General features: G+C 41.5%; 1 protein-coding gene and 1 pseudogene across 1 annotated transcript in view; both read right to left on the bottom strand.

The window, feature by feature from the left end:
• Positions 1–8,950, bottom strand: part of rybpb (RING1 and YY1 binding protein b) — a 28,021-nt gene extending 19,071 nt beyond the window's left edge. Inside the window, exons 1-2 of the mRNA XM_071369655.1 lie at positions 8,533–8,950; positions 7,761–7,886 (exon numbers count right to left, since the gene is read on the bottom strand). Of these exons, the coding sequence (XP_071225756.1) occupies positions 7,761–7,886; positions 8,533–8,675 (269 nt within the window). The 5' untranslated portion in view covers positions 8,676–8,950. The remainder of the gene's footprint in view (positions 1–7,760; positions 7,887–8,532) is intronic.
• A 2,178-nt stretch (positions 8,951–11,128) lies between these two features.
• The window catches only part of LOC139556102 (protein SHQ1 homolog), a 73,654-nt pseudogene continuing 59,684 nt past the window's right edge, over positions 11,129–25,098 (bottom strand).

The raw sequence follows: 25,098 nt of genomic DNA, 5'->3' as shown, positions 1-25,098 counted from the left end.
TTTGACTGAAATGACTTTCATATCTGCAAAGTAGTTAAAAACGCTGTCAGTTCCACTTTAAAAACTTTAGGCAACTTTGCTAAACATTAAATGCTTTTTCCAATGGGAAGTAATAGTTGTACATTTCGATTGGGAAATACTTAATGGTTGTGCTCCTGCATTGCTTGCCGTTTTAGAATGAGTTTCTGTATAAGCACTAACATCTGCTGATGTAAAATGGGCTTTATAAATACATTTGATTGATTTGAGTTTTTGTATTCTTATGATTGGGACCTACTGGCTTATTATGATATCAGAGTTTATGGATTGTTATTCTTTAACATTATGCTGTATATGACTGCGGTCTTCCCATCAGGCTCTATGCAGGGGTGTAGTGGTGCATACTCTAACTTTGCCTAAAAGTTCCCAAACGTCCCACCCAGCAAAGGAAAGGCACCCTGTGTGAAAAACTCATAAGCCATAGGAAAACATGATTTATCTAACTCTTAAAAAGCACTTTTAAAAAAAAAGGCAAATTGATAGTCTAAGTCCACAACAATGCTTAAACCACATCAATCTGATTGGTTGGGCTTGTCAGGTCCTGGCTTCCTAGTGTTTGTTTACTTTAAATTTAACTAGGCAAGTCAGTTAAGAACAAATTCTTATTTACAATGACGGCCACCCAGGCCCATCCATGTCTACGCCCCTGAAGCAAACAGCGCATGATGACAATTGCGCATCACAAATAACCTACTAACAAACACTTCAGACTAAACTTTTTCAATACCTGGTTTGCATACCCATTGTTTCCTTAGCATTTACTGGTAGATATGAGATGAAACATCTTTCCTACCGGCTACTGATGCCATTCTGTGAGCTGCTCCATGCCAAAACCATTTGAGCGCTGCACACTCTTGCGGCGTGCAGATGGTATTCCGCTGAAACTAGGCTGTATGTGCTGCGCGCCTGTGAACACATTTCACTTGCTTTACAATTGTGTGGGTTACTTCGTGCATCATTTCTACTGTACTACATCAGTGGTCCCCAAACCTTATAGTCCCATACCCCTTCAAACACTCAACCTCCAGCTGCGTACACCCTCTAGCACCAGGGTCAGCGCACTCTCAAATGTTTTTTTGCCATCATTGTAAGCCTGCCACACACACACTATACAATACATTTATTAAAACATAAGAATGAGTTTAAATGAGAAGGGTGTGCTTGAAAGGATGCACATAACTCTAATGTTGGGATGTATTGGAGTCTTAGCCTTAAATCATTTTCCACACACAGTCTGTGCATGTATTTAGTTTATGCTAGTGAGGGCCGAGAATCCACTCTCACATAGGTACGTGGTTGCAAAGGGCATCAGTGTCTTAACAGCGCGATTTGCCAAGGCAAGAAACTCTGAGTGCAGCCCTACCCAGAAATCTGGTAGTAGCTTCTGATTAAATTACATTTTCACAGAACCACTTGTTGCAATTTCGATGAGTCTCTCTTGTTCAGATATCGGTAAAAGGACTGGAGGCAGGGCATGAAAGGGATAACGAATCCAGTTGCTTGTGTCATCCGTTTCGGGAAAGTACCTATGTAATTGCGCACCCAACTCACTCAGGTGCTTTGCTATATCACATTTGACATTGTCCAAAAGCTTGAGTTCATTTGCACACAAAAAAATAATCATACAATGATGGAAAGACCTGTGTTGTCCTTGTTAATGCAGACAGAGGAGAGCTCCAACTTCTTAATCATAGCCTCAATTTTGTCCTGCACATTGAATATAGTTGCTGAGAGTCCCTGTAATCCTAGATTCAGATCATTAATGTGAGAAAAAACATCAGTCGTGTGAGAAACTCGTCATCATGCAAGCGGTCAGACAAGTGAAAATTATGGTCAGTAAAAAAAACGAAGCTCATCTCTCAATTCAAAAAAACGTGTTAATACTTTGCCCCTTGATAACCAGCGCACTTCTGTATGTTGTAAAAGCGTTACATGGTCGCTGCCCATTTCATTGCATAATGCAGAAAATACACAAGAGTTCAGGGGCCTTGCTTTAACAAAGTTAACCATTTTCACTGTAGTGTCCAAAACATATTTCAATCTGTCAGACATTCCCCTTGGCAGCAAGAGCCTCTTGGTGGATGCTGCAGTGTACCCAAGTGGCGTCGGGAGCAACGGCTTGCATGCGCGTTTACCACTCCACTATGTCTCCCAGTCATGGTTTTTGTGCCATCAGTACAGATACCAACACATCTTGACAACCAAATTCCATTTGATGTCACAAAGCTGTCCAGTAAATATCCTCTCATGTTGTCCTGGTTTCCAAAAGAGGAGGTCTTCCTTAATTTACCCCCCATAAACGTAAAACGGACATATACCAGGAGCTGTGCCAGGCCCGCCACGTCTGTTGACTCATCCAGCTGTAACGCATAGAATTCACTGGCTTGTATGCGAAGCAGTAATTGTTTCTAAACATCTCCTGCCATGTCACTGATGCGTCGTGAAACAGTGTTGTTTGATAAAGGCATTGTCTGTATAGTTTTTTGGGGCCTTTTCCCCCAGCATTGTCCCAGCTATATCCGCGGTAGCCTGCCCTAGCCACTCGGTAGCACACCAATAAGACGCTTCTAGCCCCTTCTTATTAAAATGGTATCTGTTGCTTTATATATATATATGCATTTGAAAGTCATTCATTCTAGCAAAATACATTTCCCAGACTTATTTTTCAAACTGGCATGTTTTGTTTCTAAATGTCTACGCAAGAGTGAAGGTTTCATCGAGTTGTAAGATAGTACTTTTGCACATATAACACACTGGCTGAGGAAAGGCACTACTCCCAATTTAAGTGAACCCCAAATCAATGTATCAATCATATTTGCGCCTCTTCGATGGTCCAACGTCCCTGTCTGTTGTTCAGTGCTTTCCCGGGTAAGGGGGCAGTAGCTCTTCGGCTGCATCAGATTCACAACTGTCAGTGTCCATGCTAGCTGGTCTAACAAACGTAGAATTACTGATGCTAGCATTGGATGTGCTCATGGAAGCAGAACAACTTGTGTCGTCGACAGGTGCAGGCGTAGTACCGCTGGTAGTAGCAGTACTACCAGTAGAGCTGGTATCTGTCTCTGGACGCGAGCCTTACTTTTTTAAACGAGACCTCACTGTCCGAGACAAGACCCAAGTACAAATGTATCTGACACCGAGACACTCAATATGTGGTGTCGAGTACTACTACACCGGTAGGCAATGAAGATCTAAACCACATGCTGTTTGAGCAGAAGGAGCTGCCATCAGCCTATGAGTTATCATTTGATCTGGTACCAGATTCATTGTTAATAGCGATGGGGGGAAAAAATGTAATATCTATACAGTTAAGTCAAGATATTATGACAACATATGGCATAATTTTGACAATATCACAATATTATTTGTGCTAGTTGGCTGTACCTGCACCAACTCCAGTATTTTTCTTTCATAGCTTGTTCATCTTATTAAATAGGGAGACAATTTGTTTTCAGCACTTTTCCTTTCCATGACTGATCAAAACAAGTTTTTTTAATGGCTCTCTGTTGTCCCTCTGCAGCAGACATGGTGAGCAACGTGTTTGGACCATCACAATATATATAGAATTGTGAGAATTACAATACATAATGTATCGGCACATAAGTCTTGTGATATCGTATCGTGAGGTCCCTGGCAATTCCCAGCCCTAATTGTTAACACATCAATGGAGAATATATATTAGGTAAATGGGCGAGATGCAGTCAGAGGAGTTCTCATCAGAAACCCCATGTCTAGATGTTCAAGTGTTCTTAATAAACCATATTCTATTGCGGCTGAAAAAGATGGCTTATACTCCCAGTATCCAACTCTGTAAGAAATGGATGGTTGACAAACATTTGCGTCTCCATTGAAATGCATTCGTGAATATCCTTTAGAGCCTCAACTACCTAGAGGCGGCTTCACTTCAACCTCTCTGCCGAGTGTGCCAAGTCTATATAACAAGATACAAAAATCAATACACCTTAAAGCTAGAATCCTAAATTTAAAACAATAAGTTCTCCCCCGCCACATTCAATAAAAGGGCTAAGAGATGGGGCAGGAGAAACCACTCAAATTCATAGAGCTATGGATTCAAGGACTGACCATCCATGATTTCAAATGTATAGTTTTAACCATGTTGACGCTATACAGTATTTGTTTACATTTACGTTGTTAACAAACATTGGAGTAAAACAAGCTTATACAGTGCCTTCAGAAAGTATTCACACCCCTCGACTCTCCCCACATTTTGTTGCATTACAGCCTGAATTTAAAAAAATTGAAAGTTTTGTTTTTTGTTTTACTGGCCTACAACAATACCCCATGCATGTCAAAGTGGAAATATATTTTTCTAAATGTTTACAAAATAATTAAAAATGAAAAGCTGAAACGTCTTAAGTCAATAAGTATTCAACCCCTTCGTTATGGCAAGCCTAAATAAGTTCAGTAGTACAAATTTGCTTAACAGGTCACATGGCCTGACTGTGTGCAATAGAATTTATCATAATTTTTGAATGGCTACCTCATCTCTGTACCCCACACATACAGATAATTGTAAGGTCCTTCTGTCGAGCAGTGAATTTCAAACACAGATTCAACTACAAAGACCAGGGAGGTTTTTCAATCCTTCGCAGAAAATGGCAACTATTCGTAGATGTGTAAAGAAAAAAGCAGACATTCAATATCCCTTTGAGCATGGTGAAGTTATTAATTACACATTGGATGGTGTATCAATACACACAGTCACTACAAAGATAAAGGCATCCTTCCTACTTCAGTTGCCGGAGAGGAAGAAAACCGCTCAGGGATTTCACCATGAGGCCAATGGTGACTTTAAAACATTTACCGAATTCAATGGCTGTGATAGAACACTGAGGATGGATCAACAACATTGTAGTTACTCCACAATACTAACCTAATTGACAGAGTGCATAGTAGTAAAGAATAAATTATTCTAAAACATGCATACTGTTTGCAACAAGGCACTAAAGTAATACTGCAAAATAATAACACATTGTATTCAGGATAAAAAGTTGTGTTTGTGGCAAATTCAATAAAACATATGTACAACTCCATATTTTCAAGCATAGTGGTGGCTGCATAATGTTATGGGTATGCTTGTAATCGTATAGAACTGGGGAGTCTTTCAGGATAATAAATAAATAAATGGAATGGAGCTAAGCACAGACAAAATCCTAGAGGAAAACCTGCTTCAGTCTGCTTTCCACCAGACAATGGGAGATGAAGTCACCTTTCAGCAGGACAATAACCTAAAACAAGGCCAAATCTACACTGGAGTTGCTTACCAAGAAGACAGGGAATGTTCCTGAGTGGCCAAGTTACAGTTTTGACTTAAATATACTTGAACATGTATGGCAAGACCTGAAAATGGTTGTCTAGCAATGATAAAAAATCAATGACATAACAAAGAATTTTGAAAAGAATAAATGGGCAAATGTTGCACAATCCAGGTGTGGAAAGTTCTTAGCCAGAAAGACTCACAGGTGCCAAATGTGCTTCTACAAAGTATTGACTCAGGGGTGTAAATACTTATGTAAATTAGATATTTACGTATTTACAAGAATTTATAAAAACATGTATTCACTTTGTCATTATGGTGTATTGTGTGTAGATCGGAAAAAAAAAATTTGTAATCCATTTTGAATACAGGCTGTAACAAAATGTGGCATAAGTCAAGGGGTATGAATACTTTCTGAAGGCACTGTATTTTGGGTTCTTATGGAATACGACAGCTGAACTAAACGAGGCATTTATAAGTTATATTCTTCAAGAATCAATGGCTATTTATAAGTTAAAGACGAAGGATTCTAGCTTTAAAACAAACAAAATAATGACAATCTGAATGAGTGTGCGCATCCAAGCAAATAAGTCTGCATGCTTTCTTTGAACTCTCGACACCAGCAAAGAAATAGTGTAATTAGTGAGCAGATTATTACGTCATCTTCACACAAAGGCCCCTTCAGGCAAAAGAACTAGCTAGATAAAAGGAGTAAAGACAAACCACCACCACACCCACTCCTAAAGTGTGGATGACTTGGCTGAGAGCAAGCTGCTCTCCCCATGCTCCACTGGATTACATCAAACAGAGAAAAGATGCCCAATTAGTGCTCATTATAAACAAGAGACAGAGTTACAAATAGCAAACAATTGCATCAAAGGTGAACAATTGAGAACAAATGGGGATGTGACAAACCACTTCAGTGATGTCATGCGATTCCATTTAACAAATAAGAGGCAATTGGGCTGCTGCCAAAAGCTCAATAGTAAGGGTTTTTGACATGCTTCTCATCATTTCCTGGCATTAACAACAAAGCATGCTAACCCACATTGTGATATATTACCAGTATCAGCTACAGGCAACAATTTAGTTAGAATAAATAAATCAAAGGAGACAAAACATTTAAAAAATGTAAATACAGTACCCACAACTTTCGATTAGTGGTAAAACCAGTCAGCGTTTTACCAGTGGCAGACTAATGCTGTCAGCAGAGCACTCATTCTAACACAGCTGGAAAGGTGGGGGGACTCTTCTGAAGGCTCACAAATGAGTCATCAATCTCTAGATCTCATCAGGCAGCTGATTAGAAGTGACTGAACTCACACTCTGACAGACAACTTATCGGCAGTATCATTCCCCAGAACACAGGTGGGAGTGGTAAACATGAAATCATGTCAAATTCAGAATGCATATCTTGGTTACATCATCTCAGTTTCCCATAACAGAGGGCCTTCTGACAGCCATGAAATAGGTTTCTAACTTTGACTCCTCAGAGGGGCTCTTTTTGACTCAAACATTGGTTTTGTCTGGGGGGGGGGGGGGGTCGACAACAACAACCATCAGGGGTTTGTACAGCTGTGGTATGCATATGACTGATCAGAAGTATGACAACTAAAGCAAAGGAAAGGACTTCAAATAAGTAATTAACATGTTGTCAATCATATATTATTTATTGCCTTACCTCATGCCATTTGCACACACTGTATATAGACTTTATTTTTTTTCTATTGTGTTATTGACTGTACGCTTGTTTATTCCATGTGTAACTCTGTTGTTGTTTCTGTCGCACTGCTTTGCTTTATCTTGGCCAGGTCGCAGTTGTAAATGAGAACTTGTTCTCAACTAGCCTACCTGGTTAAATAAAGGTACTCATAACACCAATATCCAGCCAAGAAAATACTAATCAAGACATTTACTGCAGTGATATGGTAGATCTATGATAGGTCTCAAGTAGGCAATGTAGTAGTGAGTAACACTAATTGGTTGACAAGAGAAATGCATTAATTTCATAGATCAATCAGAGTACCAACAACGTAACAGTTTCTATGGTATGGTATTCAATTCTACTGGTAGGTGATACATTCTAACAGATATTTAAAGCAGCAGAATTCTTGTTTCAATCCGTTGATTGAAGTCAAATTCAGAGCTTTCCTTGGGAGATGCTCTATTGTAGCAGCTCTACAGCCATTATAAAGTAAGGTCCCTCATCTTCCTCCCACCCCCCTCTGTGCTACCCAGTCAACCGGCAGCACACCTAGCCGACTATATTCAGTCACTAGTATCCATACAATAATGAATTGCATGGCCACCCTGGAACATGTCTACAACAACATCAATCAAAAAGTCCAAACATTAATACAAAAATTGGTAAACGATTAAAGTCGATTTCAATAAATTGCGATGCTTTACAGCAGGAGTAAACAAAATAACCTTACAGACGTACCTTGTCGAGGTGCCCTTCCTCACATCGCAGATGCTGCATTTAAAAGCCTCTGCACTGTTCTTGAAGGTGCAGACGCTACAGTCCCAATATCCGTCGTCAGCACTTGGTTTAGCTTGTCTTTTCGGCCTTAGAAAAAGAGACATGTCAAGTGAGTTTATTACATATCATTTATATGATTAGTTATGACTGTTAGTGGTGATGACATGCAGTACCCCCACCTTTAAATTAGCAAACTTAAACTAATACATAAAAATATTGATTGGTTGTCAGATTATCCATTCGAATTCCTAATAATAGTTAACCAGCGCGAGCTTCTTGAATAAATCCATCACTGGCTAAAATCAAGCGACCTAGATGATTTAGGTTAGCTAGTTAGCTAGCTAGATACAACATTTGGTTGCATCGCTAGTCTGGCTAGCAAGCAGACTAGCTACATATTTTAGCTCGGGGCTAAGCATGTTAGCTAGCAAAACGAATGTCAAATAATGTCCATTCGACATTTAGCTTCGAACGAGTTCTGTTGACACTGAATATCATTTCCTGGAATACCAGGCGTATCCACAGAAATTTTCCCTTTGTCTGAGAGTGTCTGGTAGAGTAGGGAGCGAGAAGCCGCCATAGTGCCTGTGCACTATTCTAGCTCTGGCATACAAACTGAAAAAGGAGAAACACTCCTTGAGAAAGCATCCGAATATCAAACCCAAACGGCACGGAATTCTCGCAAAACAAGTCTAAATCAACACAAAACGGACTGGAGTACACGGTTAAATACCTGGTAGGGCTCTTCTTGTCGCCCATGGTGAGAACGGTCTTCCAAAAGAAGAAAAGGTCTTCAGTAATTATCAGTAATTGTCGTAGGTTGTGAACGGAGGATCCAGATAGAACCGCTGCTAAAGCTGGCAGACAAGATCGCATTCAGCGACTGCTCGAGGTAGGGCAGAGCGACTGAACACCGCGTGACTCCATGACGCCCAATCACCGCATGCCTCGGTTTAAAAGTCTGTTTGGAAATAAGAAAAATGGGTAGCTTGCTAGAATATCCCCATAATATCCTATTTTGCAATTAGATTATGTGGTTTACATAGTCGAAATGTAGAATAATGTCAGCCCAGTGCATTCTCAAGATTCATGAGTGTCATACATTCCTGTGCTACAGCATGAGCTGGGTCGTATGTCATTGTATTTTATGCAGACTCGTACTGAAGATGGTTGTATTTTATGCAGACTCGTACTGAAGATGGTGGTGGAGTTTATATTGGGACACTGCTGCATAGGAAGTTATTCATAACCATCCCCTTTCAATCTAACTGCTGTCTGTGTACTAACCAAATGCAAAAGTAATTGTTGAGTGAAACCGAGCTACTAGGTATTCTTTACCATTCGGCCATCAGATTTGCCACCAATTCTCCTTATAGGACACATCACATCACTGCACTCTATACTCTTCTGTAAACTGGTCATCTCTGTATACCCGTCGCAAAACACACTGGTTGTTGCTTATTTATAAAACCCTCTTAGGCCTTGTGCTGTTGTCTGTGCCCAACAATGTCTGTCCCATGTTTTGTGCTTCTACCATGTTGTGTCGCTACAAAGTTTTTGTCATGTTGTGTTACTACCATGCTGTGTTGTCATGTGCAGCTGCCATGCTATGTTGTTGTCTTAGGTCTCCCTTTATGTATTGTTGTGTTGTCTCTCTTGTCATGATGTATGTTTAGTCTTATATTTTTATTTAAAAATAAATACATTTTAATCCCAGCCCCCATCCCCGCAGGCCTTTTACCTTTTGGTAGGCCATCATTGTAAATAAGAATTTGTTCTTAACTGACTTTGACTAGTTAAATAAAATATCAGATGTAACACACTGTGTAGTGCAGTCCAGTCAATGTAGGTGTGTAGGGCTGCATGGGACAAACACCTGTTCCAATGATTTGCCTACTGTCATTGCATTTAGACGGAAATGTTTCAGTTGTTTCATTCTCTGTGATTGTAGTGTGTCCACTTGACAACATTTGAAAGGACTCAAGATACTAGTGATTGCCTAATGTTTCAGAGATGGAAGGGAGGAATGCTAAGGAATCTCAGATACTCAGTGCTTGACTTGGGCAGGAGCTCACCGGAGCTGAGCACCGGCACCTCACATTTTCTACTGCTTGAGCTCCTGTTTCTCTTATACAATATTAGCTCAAAAGTATTGTGGAGCTCCTGCACCTAAATATAAACAGTACCGGCACCCAAAATGAATACCGGAAACTATTTCAGTCCGAGTCAAGCACTGCAGATACTAAACATTGACCTTGAATTAACATTTGTATTCAGTTACAAGTGTTTGTCTTGCTCTTAATTTCCATCAAAATTCCAGACATCTTGGAGGACCCACTATATAATCTGCCCCTGCTCCTGGATTTAGTGGGCTACTTCATCACGGAATGTGTTGGGGCAAACGTTGCACTCTTTGGAGGCCTCCCTCCCTCCTACCCAGGACAAGGTTCTCTCTGTGGGGGAGATGAAGCGTGAATCATGTAGCCTCATTAGCCTCTCGCTACGGCTCCAGGACCTATTGTGAACCCCTCCCTTCTTCTGTTCACCAAGAGGAGAGAAGAGGAGAGTATATGTACTGCTGCTGCTTCACTCCTGTCACACTGTCACACTGGCTTTGCCGTCTACCCAGTGATTGTGTCCGCTTAGCTCATAGCATGCCGCTGTAATACAGGGTCATCATGGTACTGATAACCTGAATTCAATCAAAACAGCATTAAGTGTTGCCTGGTTGATTCTGTCATTAATTCAAGTGAAAATGTGGCTTTTTGACCATATGGTAACAATAATAATGTGGGTGCTTATATTTGTACTATTTCAAATGTGTTTTTTACATATCCCAACTCCCCCTGAGAGTGGAGTCATGGCCTTCCATTATCAACGGAGACCCTGAAGCAATTAGGGCTAAGTGCCTTCCTCAAGGGCAGGCACATCGACAGATCTTTCACCTTGTGAACTAGCAACCTGTTGGTTACCAACCCAACGTGCTAACCGCTAGGCTACCTGCCACCCCAATAAGGGAGACATTATAAAGAAACAGTGAAAAGAGAATTGAGGGGAGGGGAGGATGAGGAATCATACCAAACAGAGACGAGAAATAGTACCGTGTATTAGGCAATAGTGTGACTCAAAAGTGTGACTGAAACAGCTCTACCCACATCAGTGTTTCAATTCCCTTCACTGAATCTTATTGTTCAGAAAAATCATCTGTTATTTGGCATGTTACTAAACTGTCAACAAACAAAAATGCACCATAGCTCTGACATACATTTCCTTTGACTGAATCTCACATGGTGGCAAATAGACACGGTGGTGAAGTTTTTAAACATTTATTTTTGTATTTCACCTTTATTTAACCAGGTAGGCCAGTTGAGAACAAGTTCTCATTTACAACTGCGACCTGGCCAAGATAAAGCAAAGCAGCGCGACAGAAACAACAACAGAGTTACACATGAAATAAACAAACGTACAGTCAATAACACAATAGGGGGAAAAATCTATATACAGTGTGTGCAAATTAGGGAGGTAAGGCAATAAATAGGCCGTAGTGGCGAAGTAATTACAATTTAGCAATTAAACACTGGAGTTCGGGTTTGATCAGTAAAATGTGTTTAACTCTGAGTGTACTGTAGTGTGATGAGAGACTATTTAGTTTATTCATTTGACCGTTTTAAAAAACAAGCACACATAACTTTAAAAAGCCAAACATGCACATGAGTAAAATCATGGACGATAACACACAAAGTCTGGGACATATTTCCATTGTGGTCCTCTTGAAACAAGATGGCTAGGCAAGATCGAATACGGTATGACAGTATAAAAACAAAGAAGAACATCTGTCTCATCATTGCAGTTACATCACAGGGGTCATTCATATGGGCACAGAAGACATCAAACAGTTTTTTTACTTCATTTACTATATGGATATGTAGGGATTACAGAGGGCTCAATTACATAAAAAGCAGGTGTTCTGCCATGACCACTCACTCATATATTAAACTATACTCACTGAGATTATAGCACCTCAGTAAAACTTTTTATTTTGTTTCTTACATGGTAATTAAGAAAATTATTGGCCTATTGAAAATAAACCACCCTTCTATGAAATCAGGCTTCACCACGTGAACTGGTCGGTTGTTCCAGAGAAATGGTTATCTTAATGAAAAAGCCCTGCCACCAGTTTATTTTTGTCTATTCTTGAAAAAGATGGAAAAAGACAACATCTTGAAGTGGAAACGTATTGCACTTCACACAGCTTCTCTGTTAACAAGTTCCTTCCCTGTGTACTTGTTTTTGGAAAACATTCATAGGACTGAAAATCTGTGGAAAAGAAAAGGGGATGGTTAACTATAGTCACAACTGAATGCATCTTCCGCATTTAACCCAACCCCTCTGAATCAGAGAGGTGCAGGGGGCTGCCTTAATCAATGTCATTGGTACCTGGGGAGCAGTTGTTGTTAAACTACCTTGCTCAACAGCTGATTTTTCCACCTTGCCAGCTCAGGGATTCAAACCAGCAATCTTTCAGTTACTAACCCAATGCTCTTATCCACTAGGCTACCTGTGGATGTAATAGAGAGTGAGGAGGGCAGGTTAAGGTTGAGCCAGGGTGAAAAGACGCACTGGAGCAGACAGAGGACAATAGGCCGTTAAGAGGCAGGTAAGATGGCAGACGAGGACACATCCTCCAGGAACTGGAATAACACAGGAGAGGAAAAAAGCTCATGATTAATCAAGGTTTCTCACAAAGTTCCCTGATGACATTCCAGGAAAAATAAAAGTCTCACATCAGGGAAGAAACTAAACTAAAACAATTCTTTAAAGCTTCCTCTTTGCCACTGCTGCTTGCTTTGAAATACACCCGAGATGCTCTTTAAATGACTCTTCCCTCCAATTAGTCCATCATGTCATTTGTTCCTCATGCTACTGCCTAATTAATTACACAATTATTCATCCTCATCAAAACATCCTCCTCATCATTATCATCTCATTATGAAGTACAAGTCAGGATGCATTATGTCATAAAATGTAGGTTTCCCATGCAGGAGACCAGACCCTCTTGGGTTTGACTGTTCTGCAACTGGTAATGACTGAAAGTAGTTTACTCTACTTGACCTTTCATCCTGTGATTACACCCAATGGTGTTTACCTCCAGTGTTGTTTACTGTGGCTTGTCTCACCATGTGTTTGCTTGAGACATACACTACCGTTCAAAAGTTTGGGGTCACTTAGAAATGTCCTTGTTTTTGAAAGAAAAGCAAATTTTCTGTCCATTAAAATAACATCAAATTTATCAGAAATACAGTGTAGACATTGTTAATGTTGTAAATGACTATTGTAGCTGGAAACGGCAGATTTTTTATGGAATATCTACATAGGCTTACAGAGGCCCATTATCAGCAAGCATCACTCCTGTGTTCCAATGGCACGTTGTGTTAGCTAATCCAAGTTTATCATTTTAAAAGGCTAATTGATCATTAGAAAACCCTTTTGCAATTATGTTAGCACAGCTGAAAACTGTTGTGCTAATTAAAGGGGCGGCAGGTAGCCTAGTGGTTAGTGTGTTGGATACATTCATGTACATACTACCTCAATTGGGCCGACCAACCAGTGCTCCCGCACATTGGCTAACCGGGCTATCTGCATTGCGTCCCACCCACCACCCGCCAACCCCTCTTTTACGCTACTGCAACTCTCTGTTCATCATATATGCATAGTCACTTTAACCATATCTACATGTACATACTACCTCAATCAGCCTGACTAACCGGTGTCTGTATGTAGCCTCGCTACTTTTATAGCCTCGCTACTGTATATAGCCTGTCTTTTTACTGTTGTTTAATTTATTTACCTACCTGTTGTTCACCTAATACTTTTTTTGCACTATTGGTTAGAGCCTGTAAGTAAGCATTTCACTGTAAGGTCTACACCTGTTGTGTTCGGCGCACGTGACAAATAAACGTTGATTTGATTTGATTTGACTAGTAACCGGAAGGTTGCAAGATCAAATCCCCGAGCTGACAAGGTAAAAATCTGTCGTTCTGCCCCTGAACATGGCAGTTAACCCACTGTTCCTAGGCCGTCATTGAAAATAAGAATTTGTTCTTAACTGACTTGTCTAGGTAAATATCTATTTTTTTTTATTAAAAAAAAGCAATAAAACTGGCCTTCTTTAGACTAGTTGTGTATCTGGAGAATCAGCATTTGTGGGTTTAATAACAGGCTCCAAATGGCCAGAAACAAAGAACTTTCTTCTGAAACTCATCAGTCTATTCTTGTTCTGAGAAATTAAGGCTTTTCCATGAGAGAAATTGACAAACTGAAGATCTCATACAATGCTGTGTACTACTCCCTTCACAGAACAGCGCAAACTGTCTCTAACCAGAATAGAAAGAGTGTGAGACCCCGGTGCGCAACTGAGTAACAGGACAAGTACATTAGAGTGTCTAGTTTGAGAAACAGACACCTCACAAGTCCTCAACTGGCAGCTTCATTAAATAGTACCTGCAAAACACCAGTCTAAAGGTCAACAGTGAAGAGGCAACTCTGGGTTGCTGGTCTACTAGGCAGAGTTCCTCTGTCCAGTGTCTGTGTTCTTTTTCCCATCTTAATATTTTATTTTTATTGGCCAGTCTGAGATATGGCTATTCTTTGCAACTCTGCATAGAATCTGCCAGTTGAGGACTTGTGAGGTGTCTGTTTCTCAAACTAGACACTCTAATGTACTTGCCCTGCTCAGTTTTGCACCGGGGCCTCCCACTCCTCTTTCTATTCTGGTTAGAGACCGTTTGTGTTGTTCTGTGATGGGAGTTGTTGTCACGATCGTTGGAAGCATACTCGGACCAACGTGCAGCGTGATCTGGGTTCCACATCTTTTTTATTTAAAGTAAGTGAACCACATAACAAAACAATAAAGAATAAACAAAACGTGATGACAATGGAGTGCTAACATGCAACTACACATAAACAATATCCCATAAAACACAGGTGGAAAAAATGCTACCTAAATATAAATCCCCAATTAAAGACAACGATAGCCAGATGCCTCTAATTGGGAATCATACCAAACACCAACATAGAAAAACTAAACTAGAACCCCACATAGAAAATAATAACTAGAAAACCCCCCAGTCACGCCCTGACCTACTATACCATAGAAAAACAAAGGCTCTCTATGGTCAGGGCGTGACAGTAGTACACAGTGTTGTACGAGATCTTCAGTTTCTTGGCAATTTTTCGCATGGAATAGCGTTCATTTCTCAGAACAAGAATAGACTGATGAGTTTCAATAGAAAGTTCTTTGTTTCTGGCCATTTTGAGCCTGTAATCGAACCCACAAATGCTGATGCTCCAGATACACAACTAGTCTAAAGAAGGCCAGTTTTATTGCTTCTGTAATCAGAACAAAAATTTTCAGCTGCGCTAACATAATTGCAAAAGGGTTTTCTAATGATCAATTAGCCATTTCAAATGATAAACTTGGATTAGCTAACATAACATGCCATTGGAATACAGGAGTGATGTTTGCTGATAATGGGCCTCTGTACGCCTATGTAAATATTCCAGTTACAATAGTAATTTACAACATTAACGTAACAATGTCTACACTGTATTTCTGATCAATTTGATGTTATTTTAAAGGACAAATCATTTTGCTTTTCTATCAAAAACAAGGACATTTCTAAGTGACCCCAAACAGGACTTATTTATGGCTGTCACACAAAATGGAGACCAGACCCACCGACCGACCGACCGACAGACAGACAAATTCCTTCTCCATTTACATCTCCATGCTCGGACAGTGTGGGTGTGGGGAGATTGTAGTGTGGTCAGGACCCTGAGGAGTTGAGGATTGTGTTGAGAGTTGTGTGCGATGTGTTCAAGTGTCATGGGAGGGGGTTAGGGGGTGGTGGCTGAGAACAGTTTCCTCCTCCAACAGAGGAATGTCTCCATGCATGTTCCTGTTTGGAGAGGCAGCTTACAGACCAATATGTTGGCAGGAAACCACATGCTGCTCACACTACACCGATAAGGAGCAGGGGGAGGCTTTGCCAAACCTTCAGGAAGGTAGATTATCCCATGAAATGCTGGCAGCGCTTCAGTCTTTGTGTGTGTGTGTGTGTGTGTGTGTGTGTGTGTGTGTGTGTGTGTGTGTGTGTGTGTGTGTGTGTGTGTGTGTGTGTGTGTGTGTGAGTGAGAGAGAGAGAGAGAATGTGAAAAAAGGATTCTTCAGCTCACTCAGCAGTAGAGAGTTTCAGTGAATTTTGGGAAGACTCCACAAAAGGCAGCAGTACAAAAGGCCTGCAAGCTGAGAATGTGCAACGCAGAGGCACGGCCCAATCTCACGGTTTGTTAACCCAGAAATGGTGAATAAAGAATAAAACAATCATGCATCACTTGTCAATTACCTCCCTGATGATAAAGAATAAGATGGTGATTTCATTTGTGGGTGGTTTGCGTTTCCCAAATTCCCTTATATCAAAGAGATCAAATATTACATCTACTCCATTATCTCAAATTCACTATATCATACAATTAGCATTTTCACAAATAGGTGAGAAATGAGCCAAGAGGGACACATATTTTAGATAGAATAGTCAACCATAGTCAAATGTCAAAACATGAAAATATGTCCAATGCATCTCCGGAGTACAGTATGTGCATCAGGTCGTCGCTGGCTAAGCAGTGGGAGAGAGATTGCAAGGGTTTTCTGCAATGTTCTTATATAGTAATTCCCAGAAGTACACACAATCCACTGGACTATAAATCACCGGCCCTAGGGCGAGGATTCAGCCAAGTATGGATAGTGTTTATAGTGTTTAGACTGGATCCAGCTGTTTGGTCATACACAATGCTGCAGAGATGCAATCAATTTGGCAGATTAGTGCATTGACAGACAGAGCAACATCCAACCAGCAATCAATACATACTTGTTAAGTGTTTACTTAAAGCACTGATACAGTAACCCAGGAACAATTCCCTCCATGGGCTCTCATGTGTTGTATCTTTCACCCCCCTGGGAATGGCTATCTGGCTGTCCTCTGAAACTAAACACTCTCCCCTTCTCACCAACTGCTAAGGGATGTGCCTACCCCAAGTAGGACAGCCAAATCAAGCAATCAGACAAGACATCCATCACTATCTACCAGGGTGGAGTAAATGACCTTGATGCAGTCTTCACACTCAATTTCAGATACCCTTGGGCTCCATTATGGAGAGATTTAAGCAGGGGGAGAGTGGTCAGCCTTCACATTAGATTCCTATGATACTGGACAGAGAGGCTTGAGAGTAAGAGGAGGCGAGGGAAAGAGAAAGGGTAAGGAAGGAAGGGTGCTAGGAAAGGAAGATGGAGATGGAAAGTGGTTATGGGGAGAGATAGAGTTAGAGCTTGGCAGTAATAGGAGGTAGGAATAGGAGAAGGAATGGGGAGATGAGGATGAGGTTCAGAGGATGGACCTCTACCTCTCCTTTAATAGGCTCTATGGATAGAGTGTGAGGAGATCTTTATTCAGCAGAAAAATATTTGATGTGTATGGTTGACTTTGCATGTAGCTTTAACGGGTTGTGAGCTCTAATTGAAAATAATCTCAGGGGTGATTCATCACAAAAGCAGCACAGAAGATTTTGTGTTCTCCAGTAAGTGGGATGCAGTAATTGAAAAAGCATTGTGTCTCCTCTTAACTTCAAAAACTCTTCGCACAAATGACTGTTCACAAACAATAAGACAACAGCATGCTACAGGGTTAAGAATAATTAGGTCATTTCGGTACTTGTGTATGAATAAAAATGTTGGAAATCTTAATAATTGAGCACCTCACAAGCAACCTGCTAGAAATAGTTTTAATTCAGATATAGCCCGTCTTGGAAAATATTTTCATTTTGATCTCCTAAAGATTGAATCCATGTTCCTGCGTGTTACTCTGTTTTACACAATGAAAGGTGTGAGCCGCTGTAGCGTTGCAGTGTGTTGAAGTGCATTGTGGTCTCCTGGGACTTAATTTAGCAGTCAGTGAAACACCACCTACAGCTTTGAGTGGCATCATTGACAAAGGTCACATGTGCTCACTGTGAAATTATCCACACATGAATTTCTCATTGACTTCTTAATACACCTGCATTTACTTGCCTGAGGTGATAGTTTGCCCTTTCCTGTGTGAGAGGAAATTATTCTTGCCACTGTGTGTGTGTGGCTGATACATGATACAATTCACCAGTTGTTGTTCTTACCACTGACTCCTGAGTTTGGAGTCTAGAATTAGACAATGAATACACACTGAAAAAAGTAATTGTCAAATACACCAAACTATGGAGAAGGATAGTGGATATTCAACAGTATATGGATACTGGACCTACTTATGCAATGTCAACCTTTCTTCTAAGGAAAATAAAGCAAGGGCCCAAATCATTCTCCACCCATTTTCATTCCATATATGCACACAATAGCATTACAATGTGAACAGTAAATCTCATTTTGAACAGCGTACCATCACCATTTGGACAGGAGTCAGAAAATGTTTTTTTACACAGCCCAGTGGTCAGAGGAGTCAGGGAGGGTTGTGGCATGTCCAATGGAGTGGGTGTTTTCACAGTAAAACATGTGCCTAGGGCAGGTCATGTGTAATGCATTGATCCATGTGCTGTAAGTGCAGTTGGAAAATCTCATAAACTGATACAATGGCTGCTGCCAAGTGCCTAACCAGATTCATCCAATGAAATCTATGAGCATCAATCAGCTACATTGACAGAGCTCGCCCTTGACTTGATTCATGTCTAATAGATGTTTAATAGATATTCCCACCGCTTGGCAGATGACAATATGACTCGTCTTCTCTCAATATAGTGATTTAAAATCAGTTCTGTTTATGATTAGAGGCTGTCACGATGTGCTCAGTGTTTCACATACTTGTTCAGGCTGACCCTAACGCTGCCAAGCTGAGCATCTCCAAGAATGGGACAGTCAGAGAGCCAGGCCTACAGCAACTTCTGGCACTAAACCCTCTGACAGAGTATCTATCACAGACAAAGACAATCATCCTCTCATGGATTGACTCACTGCAGCCTGCCAAGAGCTGCAATTGTAGCTGTCAGTTGTATTTTAAAATCTTGAACCATTGACAAAAGTAAACCTACATAATGTTAATGCTCTTAACTAAGATCATCTGTTCAGCAGACACACAACTCAGATACATTGTTGTCTGTGTAACAATCTAACAACAGCATGTGACATTTGAGTACCAGTCAAAATTCTTTATACCTGTTTTGTATGCTGCACATTTCCACAAGCTCCATAATGTCTGTACTACGTACAGTAGAAAGTGTCCCTGCGTTACCCCATGCAGCTTGCCTGGGGGGAAGGGAAGGTGTGTCCGTGTTCGGTTGTGGTTCTAATAAATCTGGGAGCGCTGCTAACACTGCACAGATGTGAGGAGGCTGGAGTTTTCCCTGACTTTAAACTGGGAGCCCACAGTCTACCACCACAGGAGATGAATGGTGTGTGGGTGGGCACCTAATTGATTAGTGCATATTAAGGTTACACACTCAGGGATGGGATATATTAGTGTGGAACATACCCCTCAGCCACAGTGCAAATTCCTCCCATTCCCAGCTCAGAGGTTGGACAGGTCTGGTCCCATACAACAAGGACTTGTAGGACTTGTGTCTGTGGTTAAGCTGCAAGGATACAGAGAAGATTCCTCTGCAGAGATCGCAGAGCTGTGGGCTGTGATGCCTGCCACCATCACAGCTCTACCTAGTGCTTACTGCTTAGTCACCACCTCTACCTCTGCCATTGGATCTCAAGCACTGCATACTCTTCTAACAACACAATCACTTCTAACAACACAATCACACCACAATCAGCTGTGCTCAGCTAGACAATGCTGACTGGTGAAAACAGAACAGCTTTTGACCCATATTTCACCCTGATAAAAACAGCTTAAAACATTCAATAGTCCAAGTGAGGAATGCAATCCTCAGACTACCCCCATAAACAAAAAAGAGAATCACCCACAGGCCCATTTAATTATCAACAAGCACTATTGAGTGGCCCATCTAAAGGTCAGTCCCAGCTGGCAATTAGGTTATTGTTGGATTATGTAAGAGCCTGTTCCCCCAGTGGAGCTCTTCCAGCAAACAGAGCAGTTTTATTACCCATTAGTACTCTTTATCTCATCTGACACACTTTCCAGGGCGTGACACAATGTAGGCTCAAACACCATTAGCATACTACATGGGTATTCCATTGCTGTGATGTAAGGAACATTTCATGAACTGCCAATCACACCACAGTAGACAGTACTGTACTCAGATGAACAGAGGTCTGTGCTCTACCACCCAGACTACTTAAAGAGTTGATGTCCCAATCTTTTTTGTCGTTCCTGTCTTTCTTCTAACATGATTATTTGAGAGTTTTATTTTGCCTCAGGTCTAATCCTTTGATGAGCATCAGCAGGCCCCAGACAGTCATGTGACATGCTGTAATGACATGCCACGCTGATGGGAATATGCTGCTCCCTCACACATTTCCTCCCCCCGTCTAAACCTATTTCCCCTCTCTCTCTCTCCGTCTGAACCTTTTCCCACTCTCCCCCTCTCCACGGCTACTGTGTGTCAGCTGGGAGGCTCTCTCTGCATGCCATGCAGATGTAATCTACACCTCTTAGTGCTGTGAGCAGCAATGAATCGCAGAGGGTGGCCTCCTCGGTGACAGGCAGGCTTGGCGTAGCGACACGTAAGGAGATCTGCTTTCATACATGGTGTCCCAGGGGACTGCGGTGATGGCGACTCTTGTGATGCGTACAGGGGTGAAACTGAGAGGCAGCGGAACACTGCAGGCATGTGACCGCCAGACTCATGGCATGGTGCAGAGACAGAGAGGGAGTGAGAGACAGAGGTAGAGACAGTGTGAGATGTCGAGAATTACAGTGAGAGAGGCCAGCAGACAGGGAATGAAAGAGAGAGAGAATGAGCACTCTGAGCACCCCCCCTGTCAGCCACCCTGATTGCCGTCCTGACAGCCCCCCCACACCCACTGAGGACAAACACAAGACACAGATTGTTCTCCTTATGGACTCAAATGGGAAAAACTTTTTCCCAAACACAGTGTGTCTAAACTCTGGTGTCCAAACACCCAGCGCGCCCTAGACCTTCTGTCTGAGGACAAACTAGGCTCACCTAGCCACATAATAATACACACAGGCACAAACGACCTGAGAGCACAGCAGGAAAGGGTGGCCACAGCACTGAAGGGAGTGATTGAAAAAGCTTCTTCTACTTTCCCCAACGCACAAGTGGTTATCTCCACCCTGCTACCACGAAAAGACTTCCACCCTGCTACAATACAGCGGGTAAACGCAAGCATTTCCCGTGACTGTGCCTCAAAACCAAATGTTTTCCTGGCCCACCACTCCACCCTGGACTTGAACAGCCTCTATGACCAGGTCCACCTCTACAAGGCAGCAGTGCCCACCTTTGCCCGGACTCTAAAGGACATCGCTCTCAAACGCAGCCCCAACACTTCACACAGGAGCAACAGATCAATAGACACCCCACCCAGACCAGCGAGACACCCTCCAAGACCTGCAGGACCCCCCCCTGGACCTACACATAGAGGACCCACGCCAAGAGGACTTACATCCAGACCACAGCACCCCCAGACACATCCACACCCCCACCCCAACCAATCAACACCCCCCCACATCAACCATGCCCACACCCCATTTAGGCCCCCTCAGATCAGACCTATGCCACTCCTGCCCACCCCATGCACCCCACCCCCGCAAAGAGGGCATCAACATGGAAGTCACACATACACCCAGGTAGTGAGCGGGCAAACAGGCCCAACCCCCACTCTTACACTCGCCCAAGCCAACGGCATGTACCAGATGCTCAGCAGGCTCTGCTCACACTTACTGGCCTGAGGCCAAACCACGACCAACAACATTGGACACTTTATGGAACAAAAAGCCTTCACTATATCATCCTGGAATATCCAAGGCCTGAGGTCATCTGCCTTCGGCCTAAAGAGCAGGAACCCGGACTTCACCAAAGAAATCGGTAATACAGACATTGTCATCCTGCAAGAAACATGGTATAGAGGAGACGGACTCACTGGTTGCCCTCTAGGTTACAGAGAGCTGGTAGTCCCATCCATCCAGTGTAAACTTGGCAGTAGAAAATCTTAACAGTATATTTGACCTCTCAGCTTCCCTATCAAATCTAAAAATCTCAAATAGAAAACCGAAGAAAATAAACAATGACAAATGGTTTGATGAAGAATGCAAAAATCTAAGAAAGAAATTGAGAAACCTGTCCAACCAAAAACATAGAGACCCGGAAAACCTGAGTCTACGCCTTCACTATGGTGAATCACTAAAACAATACAGAAATACACTACGGAAAAAGAAGGAACAGCATGTCAGAAATCAGCTCAATGTAATTGAAGAATCCATAGACTCTAACCAATTCTGGGAAAATTGGAAAACACTAAACAAACAACAACACGAAGAATTATCTATCCAAAATGGAGATGTATGGGTAAACCACTTCTCCAATCTTTTTGGCTCTATAACAAAGAATAAAGAGCAAAAACATATACATGATCAAATACAAATCCTAGAATCAACTATTAAAGACTACCAGAACCCACTGGATTCTCCAATTACCTTGAATGAGTTACAGGACAAAATAAAAACCCTCCAACCCAAAAAGGCCTGTGGTGTTGATGGTATCCTTAATGAAATGATCAAATATACAGACAACAAATTCCAATTGGCTATACTAAAACTCTTTAACATCGTCCTTAGCTCTGGCATCTTCCCCAATATTTGGAACCAAGGACTGATCACCCCAATCCACAAAAGTGGAGACAAATTTGACCCCAATAACTAACGTGGAATATGCGTCAACAGCAACCTTGGGAAAATACTCTGCATTATCATTAACAGCAGACTCGTACATTTCCTCAATGAAAACAATGTACTGAGCAAATGTCAAATTGGCTTTTTACCAAATTACCGTACAACAGACCACGTATTCACCCTACACACCCTAATTGACAACCAAACAAACCAAAACAAAGGCAAAGTCTTCTCATGCTTTGTTGATTTCAAAAAAGCCTTTGACTCAATTTGGCATGAGGGTCTGCTTTTCAAATTGATGGAAAGTGGTGTTGGGGGTAAAACATACGACATTTTAAAATCCATGTACACAAACAACAAGTGTGCGGTTAAAATTGGCAAAAAACACACACATTTCTTCACACAGGGTCGTGGGGTGAGACAGGGATGCAGCTTAAGCCCCACCCTCTTCAACATATATATCAACGAATTGGCGCGGGCACTAGAACAGTCTGCAGCACCCGGCCTCACCCTACTAGAATCCGAAGTCAAATGTCTACTGTTTGCTGATGATCTGGTGCTTCTGTCCACAACCAAGGAGGGCCTACAGCAGCACCTAGATCTTCTGCACAGATTCTGTCAGACCTGGGCCCTGACAGTAAATCTCAGTAAGACCAAAATAATGGTGTTCCAAAAAAGGTCCAGTCGCCAGGACCACAAATTCCATCTAGACACTGTTGCGCTAGAGCACACAAAAAACTATACATACCTCGGCCTAAACATCAGCGCCACAGGTAACTTCCACAAAGCTGTGAACGATCTGAGAGACAAGGCAAGAAGGGCGTTCTATGCCATCAAAAGGAACATAAATTTCAACATACCAATTAGGATCTGGCTAAAAATACTTGAATCAGTCATAGAGCCCATTGCCCTTTATGGTTGTGAGGTCTGGGGTCCGCTCACCAACCAAGACTTCACAAAATGGGACAAACACCAAATTGAGACTCTGCATGCAGAATTCTGCAAAAATATCCTCTGTGTACAACGTAGAACACCAAATAATACATGCACAGCAGAATTAGGCCGATACCCACTAATTATCAAAATCCAGAAAAGAGCCGTTAAATTCTACAACCACCTAAAAGGAAGCGATTCCCAAACCTTCCATAACAAAGCCATCACCTACAGAGAGATGAACCTGGAGAAGAGTCCCCTAAGCAAGCTGGTCCTAGGGCTCTGTTCACAAACACAAACACACCCCACAGAGCCCCAGGACAACAGCACAATTAGACCCAACCAAATCATGAGAAAACAAAAAGATAATTACTTGACACATTGGAAATAATTAACAAAAAAACAGAGCAAACTAGAATGCTATTTGTCCCTAAACAGAGAGTACACAGTGGCAGAATACCTGACCAATGTGACTGACCCAAACTTAAGGAAAGCTTTGACTATGTACAGACTCAGTGAGCATAGCCTTGCTATTGAGAAAGGCCGCCGTAGGCAGACATGGCTCTCAAGAGAAGACAGGCTATGTGCTCACTGCCCACAAAATGAGGTGGAAACTGAGCTGCACTTCCTAACCTCCTGCCCAATGTATGACCATATTAGAGAGACATATTTCCCTCAGATCACACAGATCCACAAAGAATTCGAAAACAAATCCAATTTTGATAAACTCCCATATCTACTGGGTGAAATTCCACAGTGTGCCATCACAGCAGCAAGATTTGTGACCTGTTGCCACAAGAAAAGGGCAACCAGTGAAGAACAAACACCATTGTAAATACAACCCATATTTATGCTTATTTATTTTCCCTTGTGTACTTTAACCATTTGTACATTGTTACAACACTGTATATATATATAATATGACATTTGTAATGTCTTTATCGTTTTGAAACTTCTGTATGTGTAATGTTTACTGTTAATTTTTATTGTTTATTTCACTTTTGTATATTATCTACCTCACTTGCTTTGGCAATGTTAACACATGTTTCCCATGCCAATAAAGCCCCTTGAATTGAATTGAGAGAGAGAGAGGGAGGGGTGAGAGAAAGTGAGAGACATTGAGAAAGAGCGAGCATAAGAGAAAGAGAGAGAGAGAGCTCATGGGCTCCTGAGTTCTTCTGCAAAAAAAGATTGAATTAGAGTTGGATAAATGTAGATAAACTAGATTTTTTTCGTAAGGACTTGTACAGGATACTAACCTCAACATTAAAACCTTCAATCGAAATCAAAATTCCATACCTGAAACTTTGGTTTTGGACTAAATTACTTGAATGGACTATTACTACTAAGAACTATCAAGAGAAAACTTCTAACAAACCAACACTTTTGCAGAAGAAACACAGCGGAACCTGGAAATACCATCCAACACAAAACTGAGTGAGTAATATTCAGTCTGATGCTACTTCTGAAGCCAAAAAGTAAAAGACAATATCTAGGTAATTTTGTTATAT

Source organism: Salvelinus alpinus, chromosome 2, assembly GCF_045679555.1.
Source record: "Salvelinus alpinus chromosome 2, SLU_Salpinus.1, whole genome shotgun sequence".
NCBI lineage: Eukaryota > Metazoa > Chordata > Actinopteri > Salmoniformes > Salmonidae > Salvelinus > Salvelinus alpinus.
The sequence above is the reverse complement of the archived record's forward strand: the minus strand, read 5'-3'. Positions and strand labels throughout refer to the sequence as shown.